Source organism: Aricia agestis, chromosome Z, assembly GCF_905147365.1.
Source record: "Aricia agestis chromosome Z, ilAriAges1.1, whole genome shotgun sequence".
NCBI lineage: Eukaryota > Metazoa > Arthropoda > Insecta > Lepidoptera > Lycaenidae > Aricia > Aricia agestis.
Genome location: NC_056428.1, coordinates 30,131,061 through 30,153,917, shown reverse-complemented (window position 1 = coordinate 30,153,917; position 22,857 = coordinate 30,131,061). Strand labels below are relative to the sequence as shown.

At 35.4% G+C, this 22,857-nt stretch overlaps 1 protein-coding gene and 1 long non-coding RNA gene across 3 annotated transcripts in view; both read left to right on the top strand.

Annotated features, from left to right (window-relative positions):
* LOC121738454 overlaps positions 1–22,857 on the top strand; it is a 285,981-nt gene that overhangs the window by 49,582 nt on the left and 213,542 nt on the right. The window lies entirely within an intron of this gene.
* LOC121738445 (seizure protein 6 homolog) overlaps positions 1–22,857 on the top strand; it is a 42,521-nt gene that overhangs the window by 10,860 nt on the left and 8,804 nt on the right. For both annotated transcript variants that reach the window (XM_042130491.1, XM_042130490.1), the window contains exons 2-4: positions 5,763–5,951; positions 16,060–16,272; positions 18,009–18,441. In XM_042130491.1, coding sequence (XP_041986425.1) covers positions 5,763–5,951; positions 16,060–16,272; positions 18,009–18,441 — 835 coding nt within the window. The remainder of the gene's footprint in view (positions 1–5,762; positions 5,952–16,059; positions 16,273–18,008; positions 18,442–22,857) is intronic.

The following is a 22,857-nucleotide window of genomic DNA, read 5'->3' as shown; positions in this document are numbered from 1 at the left end:
AGTCGGACTATGTCAAGTCCATGTTAAACTTCATCTGTTTAAAGTTAACTTATTATTTTTGTATGTTTTTCAAATAAATTCTAATGACCCATAAAACCCATAAAAATAAGGGCGTTCACGTTGTGTAGAGGCTTGGGGGTGATTTGTAATTTCATTTCATTTCATCTGGATACATTTTAAGCTTCTATTACTTCATATTACTTAAAATTTTTGACTAGCAAGTTTTGGAGGCGACTTCTTAGTAGAGTACAATATTTTGTTAACCAAAAATCCCGGAATTTCAGGATCAAAGAAAATTCGGGAATGCAAATTAAGTCAGTGGTAATGGTAAAAATATGGTTTCAAAACGACTAATTTAGCATTTTGTATTTATTTTTATAAAATTTATAAGATAAGAAAGTAAATAAGAAAGATAAGAAAGAAGGGGCGCTAAAATAATTTGTTCGCAAAGTGGGCAGTAGACAAAATAAGTTTGGGAACCCCTGCTATAGATCCATGGACAAATAATTATTTTCCTTTAAATAATTTCTTGATTTAAAAAGCATTATTTCCAATCTAAGATAATAATTAGATAATATTAAATTAATTTCACATTTTTGCGGCAGATTTTAATAAAGTAATGAATATAACTGATTTAATTGTTTCCTGTAAGTGAAAGTGTTTTATTAGCATATCCGTATTCCTGTGGAATCGCGTAGAAATTCTTTGTTTTATAGGCCACAAACTTTCATTGATTTACATAAATTATTTTAAACATTATATTATTAGAAAGATAGAAGTGTCATAACGGATTTCGTCATATAGGCAGCAGATGTTACCAGCAACTTTGGTACGCCGATATACCTAGTACCTACCATGAAATACTCTTCGCTCAGGAATATCATAATTATTATCTTCCAGATTAAAAACTACCGCTTATAGACCGGGTTCCGTAGAACATTATTTTTATTGCTATCCAGCAAATTTTTTGTGAGTAGCTTCGATTTGATGAGACAAACAACAATTTTATTTGAGAAAAATCTAGAAAGTGGTAGCTAACAGAGATAGAAAGGATTAAATACTTTGATTTGATGATACTAAAATATGGATTGTTCTATTTGTAGGACAATGTTACTCTTAAAATTAAATAACTAATAACCTATCTATATACAAAAAATCAGCTCGTTAGGGTTCCGTTTTAGGGTTCTGTAATAAAAAAAAACTTGGTTGACTACGGAACCCTAACCAGCTGATTTTTTGCAGCTGATTTACCTACCACTGTTTCAGGATCTAAGTGTCTAAACACACTAGGCCGAAAATACGCGGCCGAAGTTCGCCATGATTTCGGCATGGTGTGTTTGACACTTAGGAGTTAGGTGGGACTTAGGACACCAAAATAACGAGGCACAGAATTTAATACAAATTTCGTAATTTTCTATGACGTTATTGCCTTGATTCGAATCAAGTGGAACTTAATATAAGGGCCTGTTTCACCACTTCCTGATAAGGCTACCCACCAATTAACTTGACAGATCAAGTATGGAGAATCTGTCAAAAAAGTTGTGAATTGCCTATTCGACACTGCATCAGAAAGTGGTGAAACAGGCCCTTAGAAAGATAAAAGATTCCTTATAACAGATTTCCTTACACGGATGTACCTACCTTGTTTGGTATTTAGTATATCACAATAGAGTCTGATGATACCATGCTTAGTCACACGTCTGCTTTCACTAGCTTTTGAACTGGAAGTCAACGGTCAACCACTTGTACCACTAACCACTAAGTAGGTGAAGAAACCTGCGACTTGCTTTTGATGACCTCTATGAACGCGCATAATCCGAGATTAAGTTAATCTACAGTTAACATAAAATTTTAATAGAAATCTAGGTAAACTACCTGAAGGTATCAAACTTGTTAGTAAAAGCTAACATGTACGGATATTACCGCTCAACGTAAATGCGGCCATTTTAAGATGGTAGAATTAAGTACTATAATATGTCTTTATTTTACAAATATGTAAAATGAAGACATATTACAGTGATTATGAGCTCAAAATATGTTATTTTATTTTAAAAATTATACTCATAAAATAATAGAAAACTCAAACTTAATTTTTTCCTTACACTTTAGAAACATTTAACAAATGTTTAGTTTCGCCCATCGTTTTCATGTAACATCCTAATGCCTACATTAATAAGGATGTCCGTTGAGTCACGACCCAGAGTTTTTTGATGACTAACATGAGCGTTCGTGACGCCGACGGAAACGGCCAACAATAGGGTGTCGTGTTAAAAGGATTCACCGAAAACGAGACACTGACCATAAAATCATACCCCGGTAGATTTTGTAACGCGGATGCATAAATCTTGTCTCAAATCTTGTAACAAATGTGATCCTAAGTCAAAGGATTTAGGTATAAAAGCTGTTGGGCAGGGACTTTAAATGCCTTTATTTGTCCAATTCTTTTTTAAACATACGTTTACACTTCCTTTATCAGCGGCGTATTCCTGAATTTAAGCGTAAAGTGTTGAATATTATATTATGCCTAACAATTAACATAATATACATAGGTAAATGGGTCTATTTCGAGCACGCGTACCTAAATACAGAAATATGCAAAAAAACGCATCGTATAGGACCAAAACTTCAACTTATGATCTCTAATCAAACATCCGCGTGGTGATGGTAGTTAAAAAAAAAGCTTAATATTTGTTTGAATTATTAATTTTTAATTGCTGTTGTTTGCTTATTCCAGTTACTTTAGGTACGTGGCATTTAGGTAGCGAACTAGCTATTTGACCGAACTTTGCTCGGTATTCGATGAAAATGACATTTTCTAAAAATGATTCCTATCTAGATCAATTTATCGCCCCCGAAACCCCCTATATACTGAATTTCATGAAAATCGTTGTAGCCGATTCCGAGATTCCAATTATATATATATATATATATATATATATATATATATATATATATATATATATATATATATATATATATATATATATATATATATATATATATATATACAAGAATTGCTCGTTTATAGATGTAGAGCACTGTCGATAGAATTATTCGTTTGTTGTTTGTTTAATCCGGTTACTGCTGGTACCTGTTATATTTAGGTACCGAATATAGAGCACTGTTAAGAGAATTAATATAGCATGAGGCCCCGTGATTACTTCAGACACTTTCCCCAACTTATCACGGTTTTGGCCATTACGAATTTTCGGTTTCACGCGAAATTGATCTTCGCCGGCCGGAGACGCGTTAAATAATTGTTCACGCGATACTTGTTCCAATCCGCTGTAGTCTTTTCGAGTTATGAGGGCAGAGAACAATGCGTATTGCGTACTCTTCGTCAAAATTACTTAAATTTGCGCATGTGAACGCGTGATTCGGTTCGATATAAACCACGAAATCAATCTGAAACTTTACATTTTCACCAGTTTTGATTTGACTCTCCTTAGGACAACACGCCTATGTCCCTTCAAGTAAGATGCTTTAATTGTGGAGAAATTTAACGTAGTCTCGACAAAGGAATATCGTGTGCAACACAAACGGTAGAAAAAAACTGAAGAACTTTCAACTCTATATTGACGCGTTAACAACGGTGAGCATAACAGATCGAAGAGGAGGAGGGAAGCTATACCGGAGCTCAATGCTACCTTCAGGTTTCCCTGCCGTCTGACAGGTAGACCCATGGAGGTCAGCAAGTCCACCACCACCTGGGTCAGCTGACCAGCGCCTTGCCACCTTCGGCGCAACATGGCTGCGTTAATGGCGAATAAAACCGAGCCCAATGCGCAGAAGAAGGCCTGAAATAAAGATAAAAAAACTTGAATGCTTTTGTAAAATTAAGTTACATATAGGTACAACATAAGGCCTTGGGTCATGATTGATAACTATGATTTTGCAAGCCGCACTATCAACGTCGATGGACAATTATAGTCGAATAAACCCCTCGATAGGTTCGTAATCGCCTTAGATACTTGTCCATCATGAATCGAAGTAATGAGGCAATAAGATAAATCTAATGATTCCTTTTAAGCTAAAATTCAACAAGCTGTTTAGGGAAATATGCGTTAAAGTAAAGTATAATTACACAAACTGTAGAGATAACTATCTACTATCTAGTGCATTAAATCAGATGAAATTGCTGATTATAGAACTTTCGAATTTTTATGCAAGGGCTTTAAGGATACCTACCCATATAAAAATATGCCCACCTGCAATATTTGTCCACCACAGTCATCCAAACCCGCGCAGACAGTTAACCCTATCATGGCTATACAATAACTTACCAATAACCCCCCAGAAACCATAAGTTCCCACCTAAACACTCTTACTGAACGATTATGTACCACGAAAAGTGAAGAGATCATAACCAAAGAGAACAGCCTCAAAACAAGCAAACAGACACGAAGTAATTTGTGAGAAGAATTAGAGGATTCATGACTGTTATTCATAATATTTTCAAAGAGATGTTTACTTTCAAAGATAATAATTAACGCTTGTGTACATGAATACACAAGTTTTAAATATTAGGGAAACGCATAAGCATTTTTGATTGTGTTATGACTTTAAATGACTTTTATGACATCGCGTCTGATGACTGATCGCGTCGTGGAAGGCAATGTATTTCTAGCACTCAGCCTCAGAACCGTCAGATAAACTCATCGGGCCAAGAACCCACTTTTCGTCGTGCTGGTTTCCTTACCATACAAGCTATTTAATATTACACTGTGATACAAGAATGCGCCCGATAAGTCTTTAAGATCTAAAGACGTCTGATCAATTCGTAGACGCAATTACGAAATCAAAAAAAAAAAGAACAAAAATCACTCGTGACATAAAACTTCGTCAGTCACATGTCAGTCACATGTCACTTGACGATTGTTGACGATGACTTTCGTCTTTCAATTTGTTATTCTGAGCTTTGCCAGCGAAATTATCAAATTCATTATGACTGAATAAATGGTCTGTATCCTTTCGAGAAGACGCACTTCTTTGCCCCTTTACTTACATCTATACTTATAAAACTACATGTCCTGACTGACTGACTGACTGATTCATCATCGCTGAGCAAAAACTGTTAAAGTTACAGCCACGAAATTTGGTGAGTAGGGTTGTTTTATTAAGTAGACACCCACTAAGGAAGGAATTTTGAAAATTTTACCCCGAAGGGGGCGAAATAGGGGTTGAAAGTTTGAATGAAAGTCCGTCATTTCTTGAGTTAGAAACATGAAACTTTATTTTTGGGTTACTGATTAAAAATGAATGGATACGTATTTAAGCGTTTTTGGAAATTCTACCTCCAAGGGGGTGAAATTGGGGTTGAAAGTTTGAATGAAAGTCCGTTATTTCTTGAGTTAGAAACATGAAATTTTATGTTTGGGCTACTGATTAAAAATGAATGGATACGTATTTAAGCGTTTCTGGTAATTCTACCCCCAAGGGGGTGAAATTGGCGTAGAAAATTTCAATGAAAGTCCGTCATTTCTTGAGTTAGAAACATGAAAGTTTATTGACGTTTGCGTTTGACGTTTGCTTAAATAGGGTCCCGTTTTAACTTTTGTATAAGGAACCACAAAAAGGGGAAAATTATCGAACTTTGTTATTATATTATATTATTATGTTAAGGCGGACGAAGTCGCGGGCAACAGCTAGTTTGTATATATAAGTAATCACTAATAACCCTCTTATTTTGCAATCTTTTGTTCTAGCATGGTTCGAACATTCTCCCTCTAGTATACACAAGTAACCATACCATCCTCTTCCAGGCTACGTGTCGGCGAGCTGCCGGTTCCCCGGCGCACCGGCTCACTCCCGCGTGTCGTTCTCCGACGAGGGCCTATCAGAGGGCACCATAGCGACGTACACCTGCGAGCGAGGCTTCGAGCTGCTGGGCCCGTCCAGACGACTCTGCGAGAGTAACGGCAAATGGACGCCGGATGGAATACCTTTCTGTGGTAAGTGTTTCATAGACTAATTTATGGTAACTTTTTAATTGTAAAAAAATGCATTTGTAAGAAAAAGTAAAGTTACGGCAGACTCATCCCTACTTTGGGCGATACTGTTATTGAAAATAGTTAAACTCATGAATATTCGTGTTGCTGTGAAGTCAAAACAACTTTACTTCGGATCGTAAGATGCTGGTAATTTAATAATGACTCGCTTAATCCTTAGGGTCCATACAGACCGTAGCGCGACGCGTAGATGCATTTCTAAATTTGTACTGAATTGACAAATTTCAAATCCATACTTTGGAAATGCATCTACGCGTTGCGTTGCGATCTGAATTGACCCACAGCCCACACCACTAAAACATCTAAAAATCGAATATTAATTATTGCCGCGCGATCCTAACGATCAATCGCAAAGTTCAATAACGTCAGAAAAAACGTAATAATTGTTTGATAGATGATGTTATGAGAATTGTAAGTAATATCGCACGCGGCATCCGCACGAAAACGCCGCTTCTACGTCTGACCCACTTTTACTTTCTTCGAGAAATCACTTCACATAAGCCTTGAATGAAGTCGAAAAAGCGGAAGACTCATTGTGACTCACTCCCACGGCTCTCTCCACTCGGAAAGTGCTCCCTTGAGACTTGCGATTCAATAAGCAACGATCAATACCAGCTAGACCGACTATATTGTACCTGCAGGGATATATTGAGAAAGAAAAGGAGATTTTGTACGAAAAACTACGAAGTAGGTACATCGAATTGCAACTCAGTTTTGAAATAAAGTTCTGTAATAAATTGGACATTTTATTTTCGAATTTCGATTTAGGATTGTTTTTAATATAAAAAGAAACGGCTTGCACACAAGCAGATTATTATAATGAACAAAATAAGGCAAGTATAATTTACAAGAAAGGCAAATAAATACATATAATACATAAATTGCCTTCCTTAAAATGTTTGAAGCTTGTTCAACTTTTACATTTATCCTAAAAAAAGGTAATTGCTTGCAATTTCCAAAAATAGCATGGTGAGATAACTGAGAGATCGTAAGATGATGTAACAACAATTAATTACTAAATCGTTGTTAATTACTTATAGCCTATAGGTCTAATTGAATGCTAATGGTTTCTTTCATAGTTCACTAGTTAGGTAACTTTTATCAATAAAAGCTTAGCGAATTGTTTTGTTTTAAAAGAATATTTAGTTGATCTTTCACGATTTGCATCATTTGATTTTTCTGACGATATTTTCTTTTTAACAAACATGATAGCAGAAAAATTGTTCATCCTCTTTTCAATATATCTGTTGTAAAATATGTTATTACTTACTAGCTAGATGTTTCCCGGGCCTTAAAGTAACTATAGGTCTACCAGAATCTGCAAAAAGTGAGAAAATAAATTGACTCTGGCAATACCGGTGTAATTGGAATAAAACATTTTAATCCTTTTTTTTCCTTTAGCGGTTTATTCTGTGTGTATGAAACATGCAAATATAAAAATTTATTCAATGATCAAGGATTTTGTTTGAAAATCTGCTGTCAAAAATTGCCATCAGATTCTGGTAGACCTATCTTTGCCATACTATCCATACCTTCAACAAGGTTGGTTCAAATAATATGCAGACACACTTTCGCATTTATTGTATCACTAGTTATTCTCTCTTCTTTATATTATTTAAGATCCACACCTTCATTAAAATTCTTCAACTTCAACAAAAATAATCACTTGCCAGTCGTTGATGTATCACCATTGATATTATAATCGACAATAAAGAAATAATTACACTTGCATGTAGGTCGGAAACCCCATTATCAGGTCTCTAGGTCACCGCAACAAGTCTTAGGGTACGTACACACTGAGTGATAATTTCTACAAATTATTGAAATGAAAACTTTTTTGGTGTGGGTAAAAATTTTGAACTACCGTCAGAAGTCGTGACCAGTAGTGTTAGCACGGCGACCAGCGGAAATGCGAAAGTATGGACAAACTGTGGAAATAAACCTAAGGTGCCGTTCCGATCTTTTTTCGTTCCGAAAAATTCAATTAAAATGCCACTTTATGACAGACTATAGTATATGTCATAATGTAGGATATTATTTGAATTTTTAGAACTATAGTCTGTCATAAAGCGGCTTTTTAATTGAATTATTCGGAACTAAAAAAGATCGGAACGGCACCTTAAGTTTATCTCCACAGTTTGTGACTATAGTCTGTCATAAAGTGGCATTTTAATTGAATTTTTCGGAACGAAAAAAGATCGGAACGGCACCTTAGGTTTATTTCCACAGTTTGTCCATACTTTCGCATTTCCGCTGGTCGCCGTGCTAACACTACTGATCGAAAATTTGTAAAACACAGAGTAGACTACTAGCACGACGAGGTAGTAATATCCTCATTCTACCTAACAGCGCGGTGAAGTTGTATATGCTTGCTCTTTCATTTTACTGCCAGCACTCGCGGAGTGCTAATCATTTTTGTTTTCATTAACACTACAAATCCTTCTTGTAAGGATCATATGTTGCACAACAAATCCAATCAAGGTCCGAATATTCGACTGTAATATTCACCGTAATTATGTCTGTACGCATCCTCGGTCATTGAGTATTCGTAATCTCACCGCCTCCGGACATGACAACTTGTTTTATCAAGTAACACCACAGTATAAATAAAATACAGTAGTCAGTAGACCTTAGGCCTTACTTAGGCCTTATCCATCTGTGTTATTACTTAAGGTAATGGAAGAGTGCGGAAACAATATGTAGCATCCAAGTGACATCACCAACTAGTATTAAATTTGTCCATCAAGGTCCAACTTGGATATGCCGCATTAAAAAGTAGAAGTACATGGGCGTACCCAGGTTCTGGGCCAGGGGGGGGGGCAAATTACCCAGCCCCCATAGACAAGTGGCAAAACGCTTACGCTAACGTTAACGCTAACGCTACAAAATGTATAGATTTGACATTAGTATTCGCTAGCGAAGCGATGACTTATGTCAAATCGCATACATTTTGTAGCGCTAGTGTTAGCGTTAGCGTTAGCGCTTTGCCACTTGTCTACAGGCCCAGGTTCTGGGCCAGTGGGGGGCAAATTACGCAGATTCTGGGCCAGGGGGGGGGGGGCAAATCAGATTTTTTGTAAGCTAGGTGTTTATAAAGAATAAAAAAATTAATAATTTTTAGTTGTACTATTGCAAACAAATGGCAAAAATTCGTTATTTTATAGGTGAAAGTACTAGATAATATACTTAGTAGGAACGTCAACATGATCCAGGGGCGGGCAGCTGCCCTCCCCCCTTGCCCCCCCTCGGTTCGCCCATGAGTAGAACAATGCTGCCTCGCTCGCCCGAAATACATGTTGCAGAAAAAGGGGTACTATTTAATCGAGTTAGAAATTATTTATTTGAGTTAAGTACTTAAAATACAAAATGAGCAGCTTTATAATTTTTAAACCTCGTATATATAAAAATCATTAATAAATTACACAAATTATAGTCCTTAACGGAACGTCAAAGAAGTAGGTAAAATTTTAATGGCGACCTATACAAAAAAAAACAACAACTAGCTTCAATTATGATTCGACGGGGCCCCGCTTAGCGGGGCTCCTACTTCTGGGTGGTTTACAAAAAAATAACCACGATGGCATCTAACCTAACCCAAAAAAGTCGTATTGGTCCGCAGCCCAACTCACCTGATTGCAACTCTTTCTTCGCCCCGCCCCCATTCGAATTCGCACGCATTTAACAATATGTAGTTTTCATTAAAACACGTATCAAAATATAAAATATAAAGCCTCAAATAGAATATCAGTAACCAATTATCATTAATAAAGCAGCTCACAAAAGTTTGTTAAAAATGAACTTTTTAGTAGCTCGTAATAAATAACCTCACCTAGAAAAATTTAATCTATAATTAATATTGAAGTTGCCCGCTATGTATTTCCAGTCGCTCACTTAGTAATACAGTCGCTCGGATAGAATTTTAATATCTGAAATAGATTAATCGCAATCCACATTTTGTAAGCTCGTTCTGGATTTTATTATAAATCAATATTAGTCGTAAGTTTAGTTTATTTTTCGCTTAATCAAATTAATACCGCTCATGTTATTAAAACAGTATGTTCATCATCTGTAATTTTTTATTCGCTCGTTTTATTATTTCCCCAGAAAAAGCACAGCAGAGTGTACTACTGTACTTATATTCTGTATTATAGTACCAGCGCAGGTAACAGCGAAGACGAATGTAGTCATTGATAATTTCTAATGATACGCTCGCCTCGCGGCCTCCATACGTCAATTTTTTGCTTGTCACAGGTGTTCGCCTACAATCTACAACTTACAATCTGCTTTTAACCGGCGATGCTTAAACTGGTTTAATATCTGATTTTGGAAAAGAGTTTACGGTAGATGAGTGATGGATTCGGATGATGGTGCAAAAATTATAACACTAATGTCTTGTTTTTTTAAGGGCACCTAAACGACGGGAGGGATTTTGCTGTGCTTTTCGGAAGATTTTGACTTTTTTCAATTTATAAAATCGTTATAAATAGAAATAAGCTAGATTTTGCGCTGAAATTTTCTCGGTAGCTGTATATTTTCTTTATTATATATTTTATAGTTTATAAGTAGATATATTATGTTATCTCCTTTTTGGGACTCAAAGTTAGCCACCAAATTCCATGTAAATCGGTTAAAAAGCTGTTGCTTAAGCCTGATAGGTTAAGCCTGAGTCTGACAGACATATTATTATTATAGACTTACCCATTTAAGCGCCTAACTGTTACCAATTTATAGGTCTATAATATTACTGTTACAAATTCTACCGCTATTCACCTCTAACACATCGTTCGATTTATGAATAAATCAAGTTTATAGTATCATAATAATTTCAGGTTCATGAATAATATTCAATGGTCGATTAACACACAAATAGTTATAGAATTCAAATATTGGGACCATGCGCGTGCGCTGCATAACGAATCTTCATCGATTCGCTGTCTGATCGTGGATTTGCAAACAATGAACTTCTAATTAATGGAACTAAGGTTAAACGAAACAATGGATAAACTAATGTTTGGCTAGACAATACCGGTATACCCCAGGCAAAAAGGCAAGTTAAATGGGAAATTTTAGAATATTTGTTGTTCGATCTTGTATAAGTAATTAATATCCAATATTGGTGTCAATATATTATGACCGTTCAAACTGTGCTAAAGACAGTTAGATATAAATATATAACTATAATCATTGTGGGAATACTAAAGTTTGAATTCAGTTGTCATGCGAGCTTTACATGATTTTGTGTGAGCACTGACCGTCAGTAGTTTGTTAAACTAAGCTGATATTTTAAATCTAGAAAATTTAAATGACATTTAGTTAAAATATGGTAAATTCTGTGCGTGCTTTGCTGTAGATTGCAGCTGATTAGCTGAGTGACGGATTATCCCTTAATCAAATTAAGTTAATCGTCTAGGGCATCACATCTGAGGGGACGCCAGAAGAGTACCTAATGGTTCAAAGACCGATACTAGTTAGTTGAGATACGGATAGGGGGGACCACAAGCTTAAATCATCAATAATTATGAAATGAAAAATGAAATGAAAATATACTTTATTGTGCACACTCAATACAAAGACAAAGTTTAAAATAATATAAATTAGTAGTCTTAATCCGTCACTGGATAAGCTGGACGATATTATGGAGCTTCGTAAATCGTAAAGGTTACGGGCGTACTCAGATATATATTTTAATGATGATTAAACTTCGATTTAATGAAGAGTTTCGCAGAATATAATGTCATGCTATTTTCGTATTTTAATTATGTTGGTTTATTTTTGCGGCAGTTAGGTGTATTTTTCACCGAGACGTAAATTAATCTAGAGTCTAATTTTAGCCACATATTAACCGACTTGAGGAGTGTTCTTGTTATTTCGGTATAAATTACAATGTGGGTGCAAATTATCTTTAATATTAGCCTCACACTAACCTACTGCAAAAAGAGTGTTATTTCTACTTCGACCTCATAATCAGTGCCGAATTTATATTTTTACTCGTATGAGAGTAGGCTACTTTATTTCCGCCCCATGTAATCTATGAACGCTGCCACCCCTATCGGCACCTACCGCCTCGGCCGTGACCTATAACGGCCTATTTTTAAATCCGGGACTACTCGTAATTAATAATTATTAATGATATAACCGACTTGTAGAGTGTTCTGGCTATTTTGGTTGGGTGGGGCGACGCTAGGCGACCGCTCAGGACGCCGGATAAAATAGGGCGCCGATGGTAGGCGGAAAAAAGGGGAGCCGTAGACGCTTTTTTTTTAGCACTACCAGCACCCTGGGCTCCGAAAAATTCGCCGGTTTTAGCACTGATTTTAGTATGAACAGATGCACAATTATAGTGAACTGGTGACCCACATGGTGCGGCGGCCGGCGAGATGTAAATGAGACGTCGGGCGCGGGACAGGTCTCGTCGCCGCGCCGTTAGACACACTCCCACGTGCCGTTACACGGGGATGTTTGTTACGCTTTCACGCCTCAACTGCCTGATCGATCGAAAATCGCTTGGTCAATCGAGATTCGAGATGAATACGATTAATTTTGACAGAATCGTTAGAGAAGTTTAAAGACTATAGCGATTTCAACACCAATTAAGTACCTACACATAGCACAAACCTTCCCTGTTTTCCAATTGCACAGCATAATGCGCTCCTGCAATTGAAAAACAGGACTTATTATTATTACTGTTCTCAGATGCGCACGCATCGCTTTAGTTCAGCTTTTCCCAAAGTGGACGATAACGTCCCCTTGTTGTTGATAACGCTGAAGATCTAAAGGGGTGTCAGGTGTGAGACCCAGAAAAAAAATTTTTTTTTTTCAAAGTGAGCAGTAGACAAAATAAGTTTGGGAACCCCTGCGTTAGTGACATAGCGCTTGGGATGCATTAAACCTAATTCCACTAACTATTAGATTAGACAACTATGTATTTTTGTTGTTAAAACAGTTTTGTTTGTTTAAAGTTTTAAACGTCTTCAAGTCACTGTTTTGTGTTTGGTAACGTGTGACAACCCTAACGACTGATGTGTGCTTAACCATTTGCAGCACTTTGTAGTTTGTAGAGAATGATAAACGGCCGCAAAGAAATTTAATGATTAATTAACTTTAATTATGAAATTTTCTGTCAACCATATTACTTTTAAATTAACACCTCCATCGTTGGTATCGCAGACAAAATAGATTTTTAATTGTTATGCGGCAGCCGACTGCAGCTTGGGGATTGGTGGGTTAAAGTTAGATAATAATTATTATTTATTGTTCATTAAATTTCTCTGAGTCCGACCGAAAGATATATTTAAAGTAACAAATGCATATAATATAGTTAGTGTTAAATATGATAATAGTATGGGTAACGATGATTAAATCTGTTATTGTTTCAAACCCTGAAAATGCAGTTCCAACATACCTACCTACCTTATACAATAAACGAGCTTTTGCCCGCGGCTTCGCTCGCGTTAAGAAGTATTATTTTATACAAACTTTCATTCCCTATTTGAACCCCTTGGGGTTGGAATTTATCAAAATCCTTTCTTAGCGGATGCCTACGTCATAACATCTACCTGCATTCCAAATTTCAGCCCGATCCGTCCAGTGGTTTGGGCTGTGCGTTGATAGATCACTATGTCAATCAGTCAGTCACTTTTGAGTTTTATATATATAGATATAAGATACACGCGCAATACAAAACTATTACCTACAATAAAGTTAACGTCTTCTATAATTATTACCATAACACTAAAAATATGGTTACAAAACAACAGTTATTTGTTAATTCGACAAGAATGCTGTATTTTGCGGTAAGTTTCACCGAATTTCACCGAAAATCTGAGCTCATTTCATGTTTTGATTATTTCTCGTGTTCCGTTTCGCTAAACATACTTTCGATCTCAATTTTCTTTGATAACTAATCGAATTATCAGATCGAATCATCGATCGGCAGATCGATACGATGTTGAGAAATGAAGTTGTAATAACTGATAAGTTATGTTGCATTAAAATTGTATAATCTATGAATAGGGCCAAATACGCCTTCGTAAAATGTGACACACTTTTGATAGAATGTTTGCTCGATTTTAGAGTCCGTCTGTCTGTCTCCAGGCTGTATCTCAAAAAGCACTACAGCTAGACTTCTGAAATTTTCACAGATTGTGTATTTCTGTTGCTAATAACAACAAAAACTAAAAACAAAATCAAATTAATTTTTCAGGGAGCCCCTCTCAAATAAGTAATCCATACAACGAACGTGATTCTTTTTTGCCTTTTTTGCTCGGTATCAATAATAGCAACAGGTAGGCACTTGAAATGTTCAGAAAGTCCTTTATTATTTGTGTATTTACATAATAATTAATAATATTAAAATAAAATAAAAACACAATTTTTCCTCTATAACGGTACGGAACCCTTCCTGCGCGAGTTCGACTCGCACCTGGGGGGTGAGCCAAGATCTTTTCGTTTTCGCTTCTTTATAGAACATAACACGAGTCGAACGTCAATGTCATATTGACGAACGCTGATGTCAATTCCATACATTTTGATCGGCGATTCTATAAAGAAGCGAAAACGAAAAGATCTCGGCTCACCTCCCTGGCCGATTATTTATTTGATTTTGTACTTTTAGGTTTTAGGTATTCTAATTTGTAGATTTTTGACCCTTACTTTTATAATGACACTAGGTAGGAAGGGGGTGAAATGAGGGGTTAAAACAGACTAAATACTTATGAGAAGTTCGCGTATCTCTGTGTCCTACTTGGAACCGTGTGGGACAGGTATGTCCCACATAATATGCGCGGGACACTTTGACGGATGTGTGAGTTATTCAGTGGTTATGTATTAGATGGTAATGTTGGTAATTGCATGTAAATTAAAAAGTCACGGTCGCGGAGCTAACGGCACACAGAATAGGGGACACACATTTCTATGTTAAATCTTCGCACAGGATTTAAGATTATAGTACGGGAGCCCTAGAACATTTTTTTTTATTACTATCAAGCTAATTTTTTTTTGTGATTAGCTTCATTTTGATTAGCTTCATTGAGTACTATTTGGGATGTGGTAAAAAGAAATTTCGTGATTAATTATGAGTATTTTGTGAGGTTTTTAGACAGTAGTTTATCGATTCAACAGCATTTTCGATTGGTTAAAATCTCGCGATGTAGAATAATTTATAAACTCCTTGTTGTCCTATATATCGCCAGTTCTTTTGCCTATTTGTTGCACAGCTCAGAGCAATAATTGCAATTAATGTTATTTTACTCTGTATGTAGATTATGTCATCAGACTTGCTTTTTTCTAAAAGTTGGATAATGTTTAATGTTCAAACAAATATGAAACCTAAATATGAATACGTGGATATGTAAACCAATTCTAGATTTAAATATTTTAAAAGATTACTCAGTTCTCAACCATGTCGATTGATCAATACAAAACATAATACAAATTTTGTAAGTATACTTAATGCATTCTATAGTTTAAATATTTTTAACCAATTACTGTATTCAACAATTCAAAGAACTGACAGAAATGTTCCAAGGAATTATCATTTCAAAGCTAAATGGAAAAAATATGATTTTCTCTAAAACGGCATGTGTGAAACGATGATACGACATCAGTATTTAGCGTCTTCGTATCGAGTTCACTTGCAGCTCTAGACAACGTCCTACTTTCAACTGACGACTTCGAGATACTATAACTTATAAGTTATATCTACTGTAACTATTATTAATATTTGCTATCTTAATATTGCAACAAAACTGATAATTTCTACCATAATTATTGATTAATGATATCAAATTATTTAATTATTACTAAGGATAAATATAATATTTAACTTATACACATGTTTTACTTTCAACGGTCTTTTAAATAATAATATTATGTCATGTTTGCCGTACGTTTGTCGTTTGTAGTATTATGAGAATACCAGTTTGCATATCGATGAAACTAAAATGTTTCATTACATACGTATATAATCAGAGCCTATATTATAAACATCTTTGATCTTAACCCTAGAATCTATCTTCTGGATTCTGGTTTAAAGACGCCATGTTTCTTACAGTTCTGAACGTGGCGGCCGGCAAGGCGCCCATGCAGATATCGACTGATGAAGGAGGGGTCCCTCAGAAGGCTTTGGACGGCAGCACCTCATCAGGGTTCAGCGCGGAGACCTGCACCCTCACCAAGCCGGAGAGGGTCCCGTGGTGGTACGTCAACCTGCTGGAACCCTACATGGTGCAGCTCGTGCGCCTGGACTTTGGGAAACCTTGCTGCGGTAAGTATAGTCAGACCCTCATAAATTAAGGACCGCTTGGATATAGTGTTGTTAATCGTTTGTGAACATATCAATCTTTCTCATAAAAAAATTGATAGAATAAAAGAGTCGTTATATTACATACCTAATGTTCATTTTGGTGCCTGTAGGTTTTACAATAATATAGTTCTTACGGTTTTTAAACATGATTATCTAACAAGCAAAATATTTAAAAAAATGATCCTTAAGTATATTACCTACAACCTTGTTATCTAATATATAAAATTCTCGTGTCACAGTTTTCGTTGCCATACTCCTCCGAAATGGCTTGACCGATTCTCATGAAATTTTGTGAGCATATTGAGTAGGTCTGAGAATCGGCCAACATCTATTTTTCATACCAAAAATTATTTATATGGCAAAACAACGTTTGCCGGGTCAGCTAGTAATAAGTAATATTATTTCTATCATGATGTGACAAGTATGTCAACTAAAATTGTTCATACAGTCAAGTTATCTTGCCTCCCAACATTGTATATGGGCCTATGGGGTATAATATATAGGGTATAAGTGAATAAACTTGATAAGACAGACCTTTGATGGTATCTGACCCATATGGCCAGTGAGGCGAAGCGCCGCTCTCCAGGCGCTAACGTAACAATTATACTCACCGTTCATCCAACATACTATGTAAATAAACTCATACACGTAAACATTAATTGTTGTACTTACACTAAGACGTCTGTGTTGATACTAAGTACCCAAATATTAGTAACTATAGTTCATCCAAATTGGTACCCCAACTAAATAAAAGCTCATTCATGATTGATATGAGGTATGAAATTATAATATTATAATGATTTATAGGTCGGCTATTTGATAATAAAGTTTATTTGATTAAACCTTTTGAAGTTAAACTTTTATAGTTATGAATTCTTTCGAAAATATTAATTTGATATACCTCGAATAAATGCTCTTTCTTCTTGAGTTTTTGCTAACAATCAATATGCTTTCTTAATAAGTAAATTTATTATGCATGTGTACATCTTTAATACATAATTGTAACGAGATTATTACAAATCATAAACAATACGTAACATCAAAGCGAGCAAGACCCAGCGATAAGTAAGTAAATAAATTCAAAATATATAACTGTTTCGATGTACACAGTTATCAAATGGAAATGCGCTGAGCCGTCACGGCTTTCTACAATTTAAATCTAAACTTAAACCTTAGTAATTCCTACAATCATAGCATTGAATTATGCAAAGTTTGCGGCCAAGCTTCAGTGACTTCTAATGATTACCTTGAAGTGAAAGTCCGAAGGCTTTAGAGGAAAGTGTCTTATGAACTCTTGTGTGAATGTCACAAAGGGCTCATTGTTTGGCAACGTACGCCAAGTTTTACGCGCATCAATTATACTTTTATTAAACACGAATATATAATTGCATAATTGATTCCAAAGTAGTGATGATTCATTTAATTCAATGTAATTTGTTTCTATCACTGTAATGAATCTATCCAGATATAAATCAATTTAGCTTTTAACTTGCGGTTGACTTTAGGTTGCAACAGATCTGTTAATGTGTCTTAGGTTACATTAACAGATCTGTTTAGTTTAACAGTATCTGTAAACTTGTTGAGTTAGTCGAACTAGTTAATACCAATTTGTTAGCAATAAAGAGTTAAGTTATCTGTTATATCTATCTAACTATATCACCTATGGTCGACCCTATTCAACGGCAAATCTGTTGCAGGTGCCAACAAGCCAGCAGTCGTGGTGGTGAGAGTGGGGAATAACCGCCCAGACCTCGGCACGAATCCGATCTGCAACCGCTTCACCGGATTCATAGAGGAGGGGCAGCCGCTCTTCCTGCCCTGCAATCCGCCCATGCCCGGTGCCTTCGTCAGCGTGCATCTTGAAGCGTCCTCTTCCAGTCAGCTGTCGATTTGCGAAGCCTTCGTGTACACGGATCAGGCGTTACCGATAGAAAGATGTCCGCAGTTCCGTGATCAGCCCCCAGGCAGTACGGCGACGTACAACGGGAAGTGCTACATCTTCTACGACCGCCAGCCGGCCAACTTCAGGGATTCCCTGGCGATCTGCCGCGCGAGAGGTGGAACTTTGGTGGACGAGAGCAACCCGGCTCTGCAAGGGTTCATCAGCTGGGAGCTATGGAGACGACATAGGTGAGTCAATTCTTTCAATGTGCTGGCGCTGTACCTGCATTATTTTTTCTTGTTTATTTTTTAAGGTTATTAATGAAGTATAATATTCGCTAATTAATGCCTGTTTCCTTAAGTTATTGGCTGGAGTTTATTTAATGATGAAATATACGCTAATCAAGTAAAGAGCTTTTGACTAACATCAAAATGCAAACCAATCGGCAATCATCAAAGCTAAAAGAATAACTTCTGAAAACCCCCCGGCCCCCAACGAGTGACATCTTATTTACAAGTTAATTCGCTCAGTTACCAGAAAGTAAGAAAGTTACATAACTTTGAAGAAAAGTTATTTTTAGCCAGTACAGTAAATGTAAACAAACCATGAACACAAGTTTTACAAAAAAAGACTCAAATTCGTTTTTCCTGCTCGCTTTTTGTCTCAATTATAAGACCAACTTCTCTAGCTCTTTAGTTCTGCATGGACCGTTCTTTAAACCGTTCTTTCACACTTTCATTTTGAAGTCACAAAAAGTACCAAAGTTCTGTTTCGGTTTACCATTTTGCTTTTAAAGTGAATAATATGATGATGACAACATTTTGAATTCTTACTAAACGTTGCTCAGTACTGCGTTGTACCAAAATTAGTTCATCGCGCGGAAATAATCCTATAATGCCGCCCTCGGATAGCAAAGTATATCTGGGTGAATTTCCAAACGGCTTTTTTTTAGTCTTCGTTGAAATTACTATTAAAAAAAGGGAATATTGTTGTAAATTATTTGTTTTACTATTCAATGGGTAGCTATAGGATTGTGGCAAAAATATAATATGCCTAGGACTATTACAAAGGTAGAAATAACTTGAAGATCTATTTTTATCAAATCGGTGCTGTCCCTCTACTTTTTTTACAAACAAAAACGCTTACATACTAGAAAATATGAATAATTTAAGGGTATAACTTATATTATTTTGTAGAATATTAGTTAATATATTATCATATACCATATTTTATTACATAATTAACGATTATAGTTACTTAGAGGCACAAATGTACTTGTCCTGAGAATTTTCCTCATATCACTGGATAAAAGAAATTTGAGCATTACTTTTCATCGACGAGTCGGACAGTCTCCTCACCCCAATTTTAATATACTCCTTAGTGTGTGCTTCCACGCAGTCAAGACAGATTTTCGTCAAACCGCTGCAAATTCGTGCCAACAATATAAGTATGCCATTAAAATGTTCTCGGGCAATTATTTTATAATATCGGTGATTGAATTTTTTTAATGTAATTAATAGTTTTAAAATTGTTGTTGATTAAGCTTCATTACCTGTAACCAAATTTATCTTAGATATAATGCATTTTTTATAATTTTCTAAAAAGTGCGTTTTTTCTCACGTCGCTGCTCTCATATCGGTGTAATCGGTGGTCATTTTAACCACCGATATGATAATTTACACCGAAATTATAAGAAAAAACGAATCGGTGTCTTAAATCTAATATCGGTGTTTGGAATCATGACCAACGCACAGTTTTGTCACATCGGTGGATTGCTTTATCATATCGGTTGATAATTTTACCATATCGGTGAATTGTTTTATTCTTATCGGTTGATCTAGTGGCATTTCGTTAAGTATACAAAGAAATTACAAATGCGCATGATAGTAAAAATGAATGGATGTAAGGATGTATGGGCCATTTGAAGTTTTTACTTTATTTTTCTTTTCACATCTAGTTCATTTTAATAAAGGCAACGATGATAAATTTTATTATTTTATTTATTCTATATCCCACATCAAATGACTGGATTTCGCAAACCGCTTTTTTGCGCGGCAAGGCTGAAAGTTATCTTATTTTTTCAAGATATCGTTTTCATTTTTTATTTTAAAAGTAAAACATAACGCTTATAATTTGGGCCTATCTTTATTATTTTTTTTAAATAATTATTATTTTCCAAGAAAATAAACATAATTTATAGGCGATTTCCAATTTTGGTGGCTTGTCGCCGAACTATTTTACTCAATATCTAGACCGATTAACAGAAAACTTGATACTGGATTAGATTTTTATTTTTATGTAGTCGTTTTATATAATTGACTCTTCATAATATATCAATTTTATTGTTCTAACTTTTGTAGTTGAGTTTTTATGACACACTTTAGGTCTGTCACGGAGAATTTTTAAATTTTAGTGGGATTTACGAAACGTTGTTTCTAAAAAATACCATTGATCCCTTAAACATAAAAAATACGCCATTTACTTCATTCAGCCACACGCTAACCCATTTAGGAGGTGGCTGTGGGCTGGGTCGTACCAGTTTCCAGCCAGAAATGAAAGAAAACCGTTTTATCACAAAACCCCCGATTTTATGCAATTTTGGTGTACTTAAATTATCCTACTTATGGCAATAATATCATGTTGTTATTTTGAATATCGGTAGGGTTTTGGTTTGTTTATAGTTAAGTTAATGTGCTATATATATATATATATATATATATATATATATATATATATATATATATATATATATATATATATATATATATATATATATATATATATATATATATATATATATATATATATATATATAATATAAAAATGCAACTTGTTGAAATTCACTCAAATATTGTAAAATATTTTAAAAATATTTTAATTTTATTTTAAGCACCCTGTTCTTGATCAAAATAAATACATAAATATAATATTATAAAAATAATATTATCACATCGCTGGATTCGTATGTCATTTCGGTGGTTAAGCTTATCATATCGGTGGAAACCAGAATTCAAACTGATTTTTCTCCTTAGTCTTAAATGATACGTTAATGATATTAAATTTGGGAACATTTTGTATCCTAAAGAATACATAAAACCTGAAAAGTATATAAAATATGTATAAATAAAAAAGTTCACCGATATGATAAAAAAAGGTCATTTGTTGAAATTCATCTACGTTCCAATTTTCATAGAAACAGGTTCAGTGGTTTAGGTGTGAAGAGGTAACAGAGAAATACACATTCACATGTGTAATATTACTATGGATAACTTACTTATTAATTCTAAATACATTCGAATTTTTTACAATAAATACTTTGTCACGACCAAGTTAAACGACCAAACTAATTCGAACTTAGACCAAAGAGAATTATTATAATACTTGCCACTATGTGGTCTCTCTCTCTCGTCTGTCAGGTTTGCATATTATTGTGATTGGAGAGTGTGAAAACAACGTGTTACATGTATAAATTACGATTTACGATGCTGATGCGAATTTAATGTCCGATGTAGAAGCTCAAGTGTTGAGTAATGCTTTGCGATATGAGTACGTTTTGTAGTCTCTCACATTCTATAGAAAATCAAATGCACGAGAGTAATTTGCATATTAATTTGTGGAAATATACGAATAAGTGGAGGAAGGAAGATCTTCCGACAGAGCGAGGTTAACACCTCGCTCTGTCGGAAGATCTTCCTTCGGTCAGTCAGACCCTTAGTGTTTAAACACACTAGGCCGAAATAACGCGGCCGAAGTTCGGCATGATTACGCCTGTAATGTATTTTAAATTACCGATGACACATCATGCCGAAAGTACGTCGCGTTATATTGTACGCATAGCGCATTGCTGACGTAATCATGCCGAACTTCGGCCGCGTAACTTCGGCCTAGTGTGTTTAGACACTTAGTCCTAACAGGCCTTTTTGTTTTACACCTACGGTGACGAGACAGTGTCGAGACAGTACTCTCGGGTCATAAAATAGGCGAAAGCACTGTCTTGCGGCTTGCCACTCTACAAAAGAGAAGAAATTTCGTTAACACGATTCAGCATAATACTTAGCGTTAATTTGTCCACAACAAAGCACGATTCAGTGGCCATAGTAGCGCTAATTAATTGTCCACCACAAATTGATATTTTTCTAGAAAACGCCTGTCAGGATTGTCAGTAAAGTGTAACATTACGTACAGTTATGTATTTATTGTAACTGTCGCGTCGATAAGTATTGTATTATGAGACGCACAAACCATTGAACAAGTAGCATATAGATCAATTATATCACGGTACAGTTATTTCGAAAAAAGCAACACATATTCCTATTGCTTGAATGGTCTATTATAGATCCGCTACGCGTAATAGACCGGTAAGATTGAAGCCAATTTCAAGTGTCGCCTGCTTCGTATAATACAAGGTTTCTCAAAGTTGGGCACGATTACCCCCAGGAGTTGATCAGTCGTTAATAGGGACATGAAATAAAGTCATTTTGCGGCAAGGGTATCTTATAAAATTCAATTTAATGTCACAATTGATACTGTTGTTTACTTTTTAATTTAAAAAAGCCAGTAAACTGTTTATGTTGTAAACAAAGGGATGGGTTCTTTAAAAGTAATATTAGTCAAAACTTCAAAAGTAGTTCGCTGTCAGGGGTTCGTTGAGCGAAAACTTTGAG